We start from the raw sequence: 15,855 nt of genomic DNA, 5'->3' as shown, positions 1-15,855 counted from the left end.
CCTGTCTCTCTCTAAATAAACTCTTATCTGTACTTGCATCCGTCATAATTGCCATTAAGTGGATGACGTGACAAAAGATAACAGGTGGAAGATTTCTCATGTAGAATGGAGAAGAGAACTACCCTTCAGAAGCCCACACTGACACCTCCTGTCTTCTGAAAAGGTGTGTCAAAAAATGCAAGTTTACCTTTCCCACTAGTCTTCTAAGTCAGTGCAAGGAATATTGCTTTGGTTTTTAGTTATTTTACACACAGCCTCAGATTCCTGATCTTGGCTGACAGGAGTGCAACCCAATGTTCAACCTACCTCAAGGTTCGATGTTTTGTGAATATTAAGATACTTTTCTGCTCACCACGCTTGTAAAGAGTGATTGAGTTACTATATCCTTCCGTGCAGCTCCAACCAATCTGGCCATTTTCCTCTGAACTCTCTCATCAGCGAGGAGTTTCCACCTACTCGCTCAATGTTTCACTGAACGGTCACTCGCTCAATGTTTTTCGCACCATACTGCATAAACTCTAGAGACTGTTGTGTGTGTGTGAAAATCCGAGAAGATCAACAGTTTCTGAAATATTCAAACCAGCCCATCTGAAATAAACAACCATGCCACAGTTAAAGTCAAAGAGATCACATTTTCTTCATTCTGATGTTTGTTGGGAATATTAACTGAAGCTCTTGACCTGCATCTGCATGATTTGATGCACTGCGCTGCTGCCACATGATTGGCTGATTAGATAACTGCATCAATGTGCAGGTGTTCCTAATAAAAGGATGATGAGTATATATATACTATAAAGTAGATTTCTACCATCCAGGCAATCTAGCAAGCATACATATAATTAACTAAACAAAGCAAACACCCTTAGGGTGGAGCTACATGGCGAAGATAACGATTTTAATAATATTTAACTAAAAATATATGCTCTTAAAAAAAAAGAGGTGATCGGCTACACAAATAATCTCTCGACCAAAAGAGATATGTCCAACCCTGGTCTGTCTTCTAAACAAATTCTGTACAACCAAACAGCAAACAACTCATGTCTGTCTGCCTGTCTGCCTGTCTGCCTGTTTCTCTGCACCATTACACAATTCTAATACAGTTTGATATTCTATCCAGTCACTTAGCCTGATTGCACATGCATTGTATTCTCATGCCAACGTTCCTATGCATGTTTGCACAGTAGGCAAACAATAGACACTGTTGTAATCATATCTGTGCCTCCAGAGGATTTGCCTGGAAACAGTACAGCACAGTTTCTAAGGGTGCTTTGTGCCATTGAGGATTGGATTTCTCATACAGTCTTTCTTGGGAGGCTGCACCTGTTAAAATTGTGATGAATTATAAAGGCCCACCCCTTTCTCCTTTTTGTTCTCTTATCTTCTGTTCTTTTGGCCTCAACTTTACTCCTCTAATTCGCGTGGGTGTCCCCAACATTTTCTTTTACGGCTTTGACGACAAGACGTGAGGATTTTTACCAACCACCGTCAAACTAGTGTGTCGTGTCAAAATGATGCTAGCGACACAGAGCACTGTTTATGTGATGACAGAGTAGTTTGTATAAGATTATATAGTTATTAGCCAGTGTAAAACCAGCACCGAAGACATCTACTTTGGCAGGTGGTATACCACAAAGAATTATTAAGGTACAAGGAAAATAAACCCCAACACATTTCATGCACTTCCAGCAAGATGCTCCTTTTGAGCACAGGATGAGGTGACCAAAAATACTGCCAATGCTAATACTGTCCAAGCATATTTGAGATCTACTCCCACACTGTATTGTCAGTGAAGTCTCTATTCTTGTTTGGACTCCCTGCAGTAATAAAATCTGTGCGTACTTCCCTTTCTAAACAACGCTGTTGATGTGGGCAAGCAAGCTCATGACATAAGCAGAGGTCACACCTTCTATCTCTGAGAGATACCTGCTTACTAAGCCACACAAGGCTGTATCTGGAGATTGGAAAATTGACAAAGAGGTGGTTCAGCTAATATGGAACACCTACAGCAGGGCAGAAGTCAATATGTTTGTAAACAGACAGACAATTCACTGTCCGGTGTGGCTTACAGACAGGACAGAGACAGTAGTTCTGGGCCAGGAGGCAAATCTAAGCCTGCATGCTTTTCTATGACTGTCACTGACTACGTTTACATGGACAGCAGTAATCTAATTACTGACCTTATTCTGAATAAGACAATATTCTGATTAAGGTGTTTACATGAGTCGCTTTTAGAATATTCCTTTCATGTTCCCCTTTTACATGTTATAGATCATAGATCGATTAACATCAGGTGTCATTACGTCCCCGCGCCTCGCCGACCGACGTCCCCTCCAGAATTTCACGTATTGACATACAGTTCGTCTTCGTTATGGAACCGTATACAGTTCTGGGTGTTTCATTTTTAATTTTATGAAAGCTTCAAGTGCAGTTAATTATTTGTCATGTTGTACGTGCTAATAGACGACTGCTTGAAGCCGTGGGCTGCGTCCGAATCCGTGTACTTACCTGCTGTATAGTAGCGCAGATACATGTATTTCACCTACTTTATAGTAGGTAAGTATGCGGTTTCGGACGCAGCCGTGATCTCTTGTTTGCCATCAAACGGTTGAGCGCTGCCGTGTGTGTACGTGTCCTGTCGCAAAATGCGGTGAAAACTCACACATGACGTTAATAGTGTGATTAAAGGTGTGTACGTGTCTGTAATACACGTCGATAATGCGACTAAAACAGGAATACTCCACACATCTTAATTCCATTTGTGTTTACTTCGAGTATGACTTTAGTTCTAAGGTAATAGAAAAATTGCTGTTTACATGGTGGTTTATTAATCAGAGTATCGTCTTATTCGGGGTAATATCAGATTATTGTTGTCCATGTAAACATACTGACTGTGATGGATGACACTGCAGCACACCTGACAGACTACACAGGTAGCATTAATGCTGAACAGACCATGGCTCCACCCTGATGTTAATGATGAGCACTCCACACACACTACCTGAGACCAAGCACACTAGCATGTTCACAAAAGGTCAGACACACTCTTAGGGCTCTACAGTGCGACCATTTCACTCGCATTTGCGACTGAAAAGTATTTTGTGCGACTGTGAATAAATATTTATTCGCACCGGTGTGAGTGACCTGTTCGGAGTTGTAGAATACAATCGGAATAAAAACTACAGGAAGTCCAAAATGCACAGCAGCAACTGAACAAGAGTAACACTGAACATCATCTGTGTCTCTCAACTTCACGATCTCACAAACCGCCATCTTTTATTAATCCCGCAAAATGACCTGAACCTGTGATTGTAACCTGCTCGTGTAGACAGAGCGGCGTCAGGCGGAGTAAATTAATAATAATGATGATAACACTGCAAGGTGGGTTTAATTCAAACTTCTTTATTTAATAATTCATCACCAATTATAATCAAGAGTAGCAACTGTTCAGTCTGTAAACATACAGAACACTGCCGCTCTCCTTCACTCTCTTCACTAACTCTAACAGTGACACTGTTAGACACTTCACTAACTCTAACAGTGACACTAACTCTAACGTCACTAACAGTGCATTCACTTCATTTAAACTCACGGTTGCCAGATATCATGAGAAAAGTCAACTCCAGTTTCCATGTTGTGAATTAATCCCCCAAAACACAATATTATCAGCAGACATGGCAACAATGTTCTGGGGGAACCCATCTAAAACTGATAAACAAACACACACACACAAAAAAAACAACTTATAAAATGTAAAGACAGGAAATGTGCTTAGTTATAAACAAATCATTTCATGTAAAAAAAAAAAAAATGTTATAATAAATTCATAAAATGAGAAATGAAATAATGTTTAATAACTATTCGCATTTAATCTCAATTTGAACATCTTAGTTCGCTATTTCCTTAGAAGACTATTAGTCTTCTTTTTCCTAATGTGGATCATTTTTATGTTAGTCTACCTTTAATTAGGACTCTTTATTGTTCAAGATATTTAAAAATAAATATTTTATGCTTGTTTATTTATCAATTAACTAACAGCATTTCTCATTGCTATTATTTTAATTCAATTGACCATGAGCAGAGAGCTTACATTAAACTGTTTATGATAGACCTCCTGATTAAAGCTTAAACAATAAAACGATTGGTATCTGGATCGGTTTCGGTTGATCAAGATGACTAGAAATCGGTATCAGTCGTAAAACTCCTGATCGGAGCGTCAGTAATGACTACCGTTAAACTAAAGCGCTGTGCATCTGACGGGTAAATGAACTCACCCAATCACATCCAATATGAGATTATTCAGATATATACACAATACACACAGAGCGGTTCAAGAACTGACTCCAGCCCAGAACCATGACAGTGGAAAATGCCTAATAGTGGAGCTTTAAATATATTTAAGAGGAGCTGACTTCAAAGACTGAGCATTGAGGTTTATTGTATTTGCTTACAAGGTGGAACAGGATAACGTTTTTTTTTTTTTACATACAGTCTAAAATGAACTGAAAATATTAAATTTAGTTTATCAGAAGGTAAATTAATGTGTCATGGCTCACACAATGTTCCTAAATTCTGTCATAATTGACCAGCTCAAGTTTTCTCATGCCTACTTGTCCGTTATATTGTGGCATGTTAACGTTATCATCTCTTTAAAAAATAAAAATAAATAAATAAATAAATCTACACTTCAACCATACTCCTAAATTTTTGTAATTAGGAGCACAAGTGCTCCTAAAAGAAATTGTTTCCGTAGAGCCCGGGACTCTTATAAGCTTGCACAAGGTCCCAATGCAGGTGCTTTCAGGGCAGAATTATTAACAAGACTCTTACACTCCCCACCTTACTCATTTCTGTGTCTAATCCGCCATAACCTCTAAAGTTAATATTCTATACTATAGTATAATTATAGTATAATGTTCTCATACGAAATCCTGACCCTTTGATGGTCTCATCATATCATCCAGTATCATATCTATGCATAGAAACCCAAATAATTGGAAAATTTGTAGCTAATAGTTTTTTTGTTTGTTTGTTTTTTTTAAAACAGGCACAAATACAGATCAAAGTAGTTTGTGTTTATGATCAAACAGATCAAACACATGTGTGTTTATGTTTATATACTTCTAATGTTTGCTATCTGGTAGAGCAAACATGCAGCAGAGACAGTTATCATTTCACTACATGCTTTGAATAAGTCTTTGATCACATAGAACAGTCAATATTGATGTGTAACCAGGAGTAATTTGAAATTCAAGCCATAACTTATGAAATGTACACAGATAATATATTCACATCCCTCACCTCAGTCATCACTAACCAAAATGTCTCCCCCTCTTTTTAGGTGCAAAAGGAAACACAATAGAGTTTCCCCCTTTCTCCAATCCTGACTGCTATACCATAGAACCACTAGCAATTTATTATAGGACAGAATCCTGAGAACCTAAGAGACCTATACATACTAATGGCACTTGGCATCACATTTCTCTGTATGCAGATGATGTAATTCTGTATACTTTCAGCTCACTGACATCAATAACTCTAATGTACCAATTTAATAGTATTAGTTCATCTGGAGGATATATTTTTCTTATTCTTTTACAATACTAACAAAACAAGTGTTCTTAGGATTCTTCTTCAACAAGACTAAAATTTGTAGACTGATCCACTACTTTGTGTTTTATTTCTTTCCCCAAACGGACACTTTAAAGTCATGCACTTATATTTGCACAGTCACAGTTGAATGTGTGGATTTAAAGAGCATCTATTATGGTGTTGAAACGTGCCTAATTTTGTTTTAAAGGTCTCATACAATAGATTTACATGCATCTGAGGTCAAAAAACACTTAGTGAGTTAGCCGGTTAGCAGAGGCCTACAGCTAACAAAATAACAGCCTGCATGTACACAACAATATCAGTTTGAGTCGGAGTCCGATAGCGATACATCAGAAGATCAAACCGAACCACCATCACAAACACGACGTTTGAACAGGACGTTTCTCAGTGCTATGTTTATATGTAGTTTGACAATAACGTGAGTTAGCCGGTTAGCAGAGGCTAACAGCTAACAGCTGTGCACTGGCTTTACACGTATACAACACAAAACCATGCATTTGGAACACTCGGTATAAAATATATACATAAATAATTAGTCATACTTATAGGTTGTAATCCAGAAGCGAAAGATGGTCCAAATAAAGTGGGTACTGGCGACAACAGTAATCTAAATCTTTCAGAGCAACTATAGCTGTGGTGTTTGAGGGCGGGTCAAAACTGTTTGCGAGCAGCCAATGAAGACCAGAGGTGGGGCTTTTTGTTACAAACCTACGTAGGTCAGTACAGGAAGTATGTCTGGAATCATTAACGACTCATTTCAGCTGTTCAGAATCGGTTCTTTCTTTTGGGAGTCAATAACTCAGTTTGTCGTGCGCTTTGATTATTGAAACTTTGCAGATGTTTTACGTTCACAACAGCTCTATAACACACTACATGAAATGTAATATTTGGAAAACCATAATAGGTGCACTTTAAGGAATACACGTGTGTTACATGCCATGTGCCATGTTACACAATCATAAACTCTATTATTTAAATTATGGGCATACACTACACAGTATAGAATAAGAAGTGTATTGATTTAAAAAAAAAAAAAAAAAGTTTTTTAGTAAGAAATAATATGCACAATGGCATAAAAATAACTACCAAAAAAAATGCAGTAAAACCTGCTATATTACCACGGTTCCCCTTCTCAGGTAGTACTCTGTAGCCTTCCAATAACACCCCTTTCCTGAAAACCTTCAGCTTCAGCCTGAATGAGACAGTAAAATGTTCCAAAATGTTTCCTATATGCAACGATCATACCTTTATTCATGATTCAAATGATAATGTCTTCTCGTGCTGGAATAATTACTCAGTTGGTCCAAAATAAATAAATAGTTTAAACATGTTTTTTTTTTTTTTTTTTAACAAACCGTATAAGACCAGTTGTTTTTAGCTGCAGCATTTAGCTACTCACTTTCACTGCAACAAGCCATTCATGATAAGTGTCTCAAATACCTGGTTTTTAAACCATGCAGACTTGTGGACATAAAGCATCATATATTTTTTTTATTCACCATATATATATATATTTTTTATGTCCACACGTGGAGGAGGGTTTAGGACACCATGTGGGACATGGCCAAAAAGCAGCCTTCAATTTTATTGAATTATAATTATAAAATGACGATCTAATTATATTATTGTACCACAATATGGAATGCCTCACAGATGGTATATATGCAGTTTATGCATTTATTTTTTAAAATAATTTTAAAGCTGTATTAAAATGAATGCTATTTATTTCACACCCACTTTGGTTTAGCTGACTGGTTAATGGCATATTACTGTGGTGACCAGTGTAAATACATCAGGCAAATACACTCACATACACTAGACAACCATTTGGTGTGATGTGGGAATTTTCCTGCCCTTTTGTGTTTCTGCATGACAGAACAAACACTAGGCTATATTTAGCCTTTATGAGGTCAAAGTGTGGAAAATGTAAGACAGAGAACAGGAATGCCAAATAGTCCTGGGCTTTCAGGTACAGTATCCCATAGGGGTGTAATGATACCGCGTGACATGATTCATTCTAATATAAAATTTGATGATGTACATCATGGGAATGTGCGATTCACATCATGTAATCATGTATGTACACCGATCAGCCATAACATTAAAAACCATTGACAGGTGAAGTGAATAACATTGATTATCTCATTCAATGGCACCTGTCAAGGGGTGGGATATATTATGCAGCAGGTGAAGTAAGGGTCTGACTTTGACAAGGGAGAAATTTGTGATGTCTAGACGACTGGGTCAGAGCATCTCCAAAACGGCAGGTCTTGTGGGGTGTTCCAGGTGTGCTCCAGATGTGCAGTGTTTAGTACCTACTAAAATGTGCTTTTTTTTTTTTTTTTTTTTTTTTTTTTAATAAATTTGCAAAGATTTCAAACAAACTTCTTTCACGTTGTCATTATGGGGTATTGTTTGTAGAATGTTGAGGAAAATAATGAATTTAATCCATTTTGGAATAAGGCTGTAACATAACAAAATGTGGAAAAAGTGCAGCGCTGTGAATACTTTCCGGATGCACTGTACACCAAACCCTCAAATAACTCACAGTCACAGTTATGAATTCACGATGGATTAGAGAGCCATCTAACTTGTTCACTACCCAGGGCTGACTTTCAAAAACAAAGCATCCCTTTCAGTTCATGAGACTGGAAACACAAGAGGGTGTGGAGGAAAGGAAATAAAGGGCACTAAAAGATCACTCGTTTTTGAAATGGGCTTCTGTCAATTAGTAATCTAAAGCAAGCGGTCCTATTGCACAGGACCATCACTGTACTGCCTTTTTATACAGACACAGGGCTGACTCCACTGCCAGCAAGTCTAGTCCTTCATATTAATCTCAAATACCTTTTAAAAATACTTGCATTTACTCAAAAAAAAAAAAAAAAAATACTCAAACAAAAAAAAAACTATTTCAGACACTTTCTGCGACCATGACCCTGTTTGGATCAATTCTAAAATCAAATAAGTTCACCTCCTGATTACAATGATAATTTCATATAAACCCTACCAGCATTCAACTACTCACTCTTGACCTATCGCACTAACGAGAATCTAGGATGGATGGACGGATACATGGAGAACCCAAAATATAATTTCTCCACCACCTAGTGGCAGAAGCATAAAGAAGAAGACAAATCCTTTATTTGTCACATATACACTACAGCACAGTGAAATTCTTTTTCCTCATATCTCAGCTTGTTAGGAAGCTGGGGTCAGAGATGATACAGTACCCCTGGAGCAGCTAGGGTTAACGGCCTTGCTTAAGGGTCCAAGAGTGGTAGCTTCTTGGTACTAGGGCTTGACCTTCTGATTAGTAACCCTTGGTTAATTAGTAAACATTGAGCCACCACTGCCCTTAAAAAGATTTTTTAAAAAGATTTCAAAAGGAAGAGCAATTAAAGGAATTGGTGGACAAACGTGGAAATAACAACAATGTTGGAAGGCTAAAAATACAAACAAACAAACAAACAAAAAAAAACACTCACTGCTCCCTTTATTAGGAACACCGGTAGAGCTGCTCATTCACGCAATTAACCAATCAGCCTATCATGTGGCAGCAGCGCAATGAATACAGTAAAATCGTGCAGATACAGGTCAAGGACTTAAGTTGAAAGGCTACAGTAACTGAACACACAGACTCCTGAGTAGCAAGAATAGAAAAGAGTTCACCCTATCATTAGGGACTGAGTTCAAATCCTGACAATGATCTATGAACATTACCGTGAGTTCAGCTGGGCGGGGGGCGAGGGGGCATTCCTCCATAACAATGCAAGTTCCTTTTTCAAGCACTGTTCCACTTCCTGTTAATAGGCACACGAGTGCGTATTTCCTTGCATATTCAAATAGCCGACATTTATTCAAACTGACAAATGCAGCTGCAAACACGGTTGCGCTATGCAAAGTTGCTCTGAACTAATGCAGACAAGAACAAGATAGATCAAACTTAAGTTATACGCAGACACGCTGTGGTGCACTGTTTCCAGAAATCAGGGCAGCAAGGTCATTGCCAAAACAATTTGTGGCCTTCTCGCTATTTACATGCTCCGGAGTTATCTGTAAACCAGTGTGAATTGTACAGAACATTAAAATACATCATAATCTTACGTTTTTGACTGAAGGGGTCATTTAGAGAGAACATTTAACCTAAATAGAGGCCAACATGAGGATCAGACAGGATCCCATACCAGCCAATGCAATATAGAGAATATCAACAGAAGGAATTAAAAACCAAAAATAGAAGGAAATATTTAAACAAATCAAAAACTTATCAAATAATGTAACACGAGCAAGAGCTCTGATGTACTGAATATTCAGGCCTCAGGTGATCAAAACCGTTATGATTTTCAATACATGAAAAAACATGATTGCTGGTATGCTATTGCTTTTATACAACAGTTCTATAAACAAGAAATTAATATCAACTAACTGACATATCGGACACGGTATGGCCAAATGTTTAGTTTATTTTGCAGCATCATCAAAAAAGTTCCCAAAGAAGCCACAGCTGGAAAGAATGTTTAAAATGCTGACTAACAGCCCGTAGTAACTGCAGTAATGGGTTCAGTGTAATGAACTGTTGCTAGAATTGTATGTAGTGATATATCAGCACTCATGGAAATGGCAAGAGTGGAAAGTGTTGTATAATTAAATTTAGGTTGCAGTTGAAACAGTATGGTCACTATCGAAATGTGCTTCTTTTTTTTTCAGATTTATGACTGATTGTATGAAGGTAAATTTGATATATTCAGCATTTAACAAAGGAAAATGTGATACATTTTATAATCGTTACATCAATTATTATAATAAAATGATTATGTATGGTAGCACCTGAGCAATGGAATTGTGAATATATCAATAGCGCACAAGACTAGGAAAATGTCCGCCAAGGCCACATTCTCAGAGCCAGCTGCTGATTCACTCCTGGACTGCACTACTCACAAAAATATTACATCAGCAGTGTGAGCGGCCAGTGATGTTCATTCTGACCTCCTCAAACTGTTTATTCTGTTACTCTTCTTCACTGACTTTAATTTCCTGTTGTGACTTCACCTTCTGTTTTAACGATTCGGGTTTGGATGCCTTGCTGGAAGTTCAGCAAGATTAAATTAACTTTGGTGCTTTTTTCTGGTTTATGTCTTCACAGGATCTTATCATACACATGCGTTTCGCTGTCTTGTATCAGAATTGCTCTGCTGTTTGTGGTTTTCTCATGACGGTTTTTAAGACAGTGACGTCTGAGGGCTCGGCGATCACACGCATTCAGAAGTGGTTTTCGACCTCGCCCTTTACGCACTGAGATTTGACCGGATTCCTTGAATCTTTTAATGGTAGTGTGTACTGTAGAAGGTGAAATGCCCCAAATCCTACCGATTTGCCTTTGGGGAATGTTCTTCTCAAAGTGTTGGATTATTCTCTGACGCATATGTTGGCAGATTGTTGACCCATACTTGCTCTTGAAGGACTAGGCCTTTTTTTGGGAGGTTCCTTAAAGACGATTGCCTCGCCTGTTTCACATCACCTTCTTATTTCAACTTCTCACATCGCTATTAGTCGTAAATTGCCCCTGTCCCAACTTTTTTGGAACGTGTTGCATGCATCAATTTCAAAATAAACGTTTACCTACAAAAAACTATGCAGTTGATTAGATAACATCAAATACCTTGTCTTTATACGTTCTTTGTTTAAATACAAGACAAAGTACATTTAAACATCACTACTCTGTGTATTTATTAGCATTTTACATACTGTCCCAACTTTTTCATTATTGGGGTTGTAATTTTATGTGTGTGTGTAAATATTCAATTCAATTATATATATATATATATATATATATATATATATATATATATATATATATATATATATATATATATATATATATATGGGCAGGACATTCCTCTGGAAGGATCAATGGCATAGGGGGTGCTTCTCATTTCTTTCTTTTAATTTACTTCTTGCATTGTAAGTCCTCCCTAAGAATACATGGGGGAAGGATACAAGGAAACGGTGTCAGATTTTGTGTCAAACATTGCTCACTGAAGCGTCACTTTAAAGCATTGTTACTATTGATTGCCCAAATGTATCGTATGAAAAGAGATCAATATAATCAGCTGCTACAATGAAATCATTATGCCATGTCTAAATATAGGGAACCTTCATGGGAAGAATTATTGTATTTTGAATTGAATAATGGTACTTTCTCTTACTGTATGTACTGCAATTTTAGATTTATACATGAGTTGATTCCTGTAATTTTATGACTAGTTTTAGTCTCCACCTACATAAATAACAACAACAACAACAACAACAAGCTCTTTGGAAGCCAGGCAGAAAAAAAAGCTTTTCCTAAGAGCATCCCAGAACAATGCAACACCAGAACTTTCCAAGCGTCATTTTACAGTAAGTAAAACTGGTCTTGAATCAAGGAAAAGCCCCCATATCCACTGTAACAGCATTGGAGCTGTATTGTGCCAGGTAGTATATGGCATTATCAGTTTTGGATATTTAACCCAAAACCTGATTGCCTTTGCCAGGAGGTTCAGACTTGACAATAAATAGAGCTTTCAACAAGATGATCAGTCCACACAGTTAAACCTAAAAATATGGAGCAAATAACGAAAAAAAAAAGAACAAAGAGCTTGAAATTTTCAAGCCATAGTCTGAGACTGGAAAGTGTTTTCCAATTGTGTTAGGCATTACAGGAATAGACTCAGTGTTGTTATTCTCGCAAGGATAGGCTTTCCCTTATTTCAGTTTTGTACCACGTACAACTAATAATATAGCTGTTTGAGTCACATCAGCCTCTTGTATGTTTTGTACATGTAGTATAGAGCACATGACTAACAATTTTCATACTCGTCAAACTCTTTAGTGAGGCCCTCATCGCCTGTGGATATGGGCTTAGTCATCCTGGAAAGAAACAGTCCCTTCAGGATAAACGTGATCAGTTAGAATAACCGTAGTGATTTGCAGTGACCCTTCCCTTTAAGAGGATAAATGGACCCGTAACCATGCCATGCTACAACACCCCCCCACCCCCCAGTATAGTGTAGACTGATTCAGCAGACTATATTACATATTTTACACATATTTGTAGACCAGTAACAATGCAGCACTGAAGTCCTATACACCGCGACCCTAACAGTCACCTGTTCCTCACATATCGCACTAATGCACAAGCAGTATGCATAATGTGTGCTTTTGACTACAATTTCCATCCCAATCTATAGAAAGTGGCTCTCATAGATCTAAATGCTGATTTCTCCTTTAAACCTCAACTGAAACACTAGCCAGTTGAAAAGGCTTTGTGAATGAGGCTCCTACCCTTTGTGCCCCAATAATAAGCCTCTTTTCAAAGTCATTACGTTTCTCCACTGATTTCCTCAGCTTTTTCCTGTATAGACGCCGAAAATAACAAATGAAGTTTTCATTTATTCAAGCCTATATAATCAAATCAAAGAAAGATCTACCCTTAACTTAGCTCACTGACACATAACTTGTCCCAAGACTTTTAATAGTGTTTTAGAAGAGACATGACTGCCGAGGTTACACCATACCTGGTATTACTAAAAAAAAAATTAATAAATTATTTAAAAAGGCAATTTGTGAATATGGTTATTTATTTTTTTTAAATCTACAAATTGAAAAAATTCTAAAGAATTTTATAGATGGGATACTAATTAGTTTTGAATTAAATATATACCTTTCTATGTATTTTATTATAGCAAATGTTAATAATTAAAACAAAAGAGGCACAAACGTACATCTAAATAATAATACAAAGAGAAGTGTGTGCTACATATGCTGGCAGCCCAATGGAAAAATATCAGTGGAACACAGGGAGCTCTTTGAATCGAGTCAGAAGGCCCTTTGTTTCTGCTGGTGCGCTGGAGTGCAGACAAAACAAAAACAAATCGAACGAATCTAATTAGACGCAGGATTACAATCGGTTTTTGTTCAGTTAAAGAAAACAAGCAACTTGGTTCATTTAAAATGTCTTTGCTGCTACAGGGGACACTGAAGATGAACGGTCTGAATGTTCAGAATCAAAACATAGAAGAATCAAAACAGCTATTCTTAAAAAAAAAAAAAAAAGTGTGAGAATGTGAGAACAGCCACAAGGCGAATTCATTTAAAGCTTGCATTCAGGTGAAACATTTTTTCATCTATGTTGAAGCATTATTTTATATATTCAAACCCGTTCACTGTAATATGAACATCTCTAATTAACATAAATGTGTGTGTGGGGGGGGGGGGGGGGGGGGGGGGGCTCTTTCAAGGCAGACACTTGACAACCAGGTGACGATCTTTAAAAAGCATGTAAAAAGTTTGGGTGATGAATAAGAATATACTTGCAACCATATATTTGGAACTCACCTTTTGGTCCACGATGGAGCAGGCGATCTGTTTGACATATGTAAGATCCGCTGTTTGGGGCAGAAGCACCGACTCTCGTGTCAGTCCTATCTGGATAATGAAAGACACTCCGGCTGTTGGGGGAGGTATGACAGACATATTGGTGCCACTGGGCCCTTGGGAAAGCCCTGTCTCCACAGGAGGGAAACCTGGTGTAGAGACAGCAGGCAGTGAAACTGGTGTGGCATGCAGCGTCACCACTGACCCAGGGGGAGAAGAACCGCCTGTAGGGAAGAATACCTGAGATAGGGGTGCTGAGGACATTACAGGGCTGCTATTGGCCATCCTGAAATGTTAAAGCCAGTCAAATAGTGGAGCAAGACCAAGGGGCGTGAAGGAGCAAGAAGTACACAGACAGGCCAACACCGTTCACTCGCTCAAACTGTTTGTGTAGCTCTCCGTACACGACAGGAACAAAATATATGTATACATAAAAAGTCTGTCCTGTAGCGTCTTCTGCGTTCTTCACCAAATGCTTTTCATTTCATAAAGTAGGGAGAACAGGAAGATAGACAACTAAACTTAGCTTCTACACAGAGAGCCTGCCTCCTCCTTCTCTCCCTAAGGCTCCCCCTACCTCTTCCTGTCCTGCTCTTCTCAAGTTGCTCCGAGAAGTAGAAAGTCCAAACTTCAGCAGGAAACTCCCAAGGGGGGAGAGGGGGGGGAGGGAAAAAAGTACAACAAAGATTAAGTTGGGGGGAAAAAAAAGAAACGTCGCATAAGCTCGTCCAAACAAGATGGCTTCCTAATACAGGAAATAGTGAAGGCAAGAGAGAACGCCTGGTTAAGCTTGCTTTGCAAGTTGAGCCGTTTCGGTTTCTTGTCGAGTTGAGCTAAACAGTACAGTCTTGTGGATTTGTAGACACTCCCTCTCTTGTCTCCACCTCAAACTTTCTATGCTTGCCTGAAGAGGAAGTGAACTGACAGACACTGCCCTCAGCCAATTGGCTGGAGTAAGAGTTATAAAGGGTTCTTTCTTTTTCCTTACAGCCTCATCTGCCCCTCCTTCTCTTGAAACTCATTTGTTTTTGTTTTTTTTTTGTTTTGTTTTAACTCCCCCACCCTGGAAAAGGCCTGCCCTTCTGTATTTATCTTGGGACACGAAAAACAATTTATTCTCTATCCAGAACAGTTTCATTGCTAGTGTTTGTACCTCCCTCTCCGTATCCCGGTGCCTGTGTAACCACATGTTAGCATTCTTCTGTATTCAGAATGTGGACAGTTAAGTCAATGTGACAGAGAGAAGAGAAGTCCACATTGTTGTTGCTGTCATAGGATAGGAATCAGCTCAGAAACGATACACAATATGCAATGTGAATGCACGAATAAAGTGCAAGTTATTTTGAAAAATACTGTTTAGGGCTTATTAAACAGGATTATAAAATCATTTCACTTCTATAGCTATATGCTATAAAGCCATGCAGTGCTAAGTGTGTTAAAAGGAACTTGAGTATTAGCATGATTAAAAGTTTTAAGTATCAAACTGAAGTTATCAACTGTGCAGTACTGGAGACTCGATGGTAAAATGTCCTTAGCAATTGCTGACGTAATGGAATAGCCTTAAACAGAAAGAACCTTTTTATTTCCTTTGTTAGATGGTTTGTAATTAATGAAAATACGGTTCCTTTAATTGGTTTGAAAACCGTTACGATCAGGAGAGGGGTACAAAAGAATTTCCAAAACATTAGATGTACCATGAAACACCATGAAGGCGAAATTGGTCAAATCTTTCCCCCAAAATACTGAGCGCTGTATTAGAAGCAAAATGTGATTTACCAAAGTATTCATTAACACCAGGTTATTTTCCTAAAACGCTTCTATACGTTT

The 15,855-nt window shown here is 38.0% G+C and overlaps 1 protein-coding gene across 2 annotated transcripts in view; it reads right to left on the bottom strand.

Moving 5' to 3' along the window:
- Positions 1 to 14,989, bottom strand: part of prkd2 (protein kinase D2) — a 32,557-nt gene extending 17,568 nt beyond the window's left edge. The window contains exon 1 of one of the 2 annotated variants that reach the window (XM_053687180.1): positions 13,990 to 14,989. In XM_053687180.1, the coding sequence (XP_053543155.1) occupies positions 13,990 to 14,313 (324 nt within the window). In that variant the 5' untranslated portion in view covers positions 14,314 to 14,989. The remainder of the gene's footprint in view (positions 1 to 13,989) is intronic. The other variant, XM_017491365.3, reaches the window with a different exon arrangement.
- Positions 14,990 to 15,855: the final 866 nt, after the last annotated feature.

Source organism: Ictalurus punctatus, chromosome 17 (genome assembly GCF_001660625.3).
Source record: "Ictalurus punctatus breed USDA103 chromosome 17, Coco_2.0, whole genome shotgun sequence".
NCBI classification, from domain to species: Eukaryota; Metazoa; Chordata; class Actinopteri; order Siluriformes; family Ictaluridae; genus Ictalurus; species Ictalurus punctatus.
The sequence above is the reverse complement of the archived record's forward strand: the minus strand, read 5'-3'. Positions and strand labels throughout refer to the sequence as shown.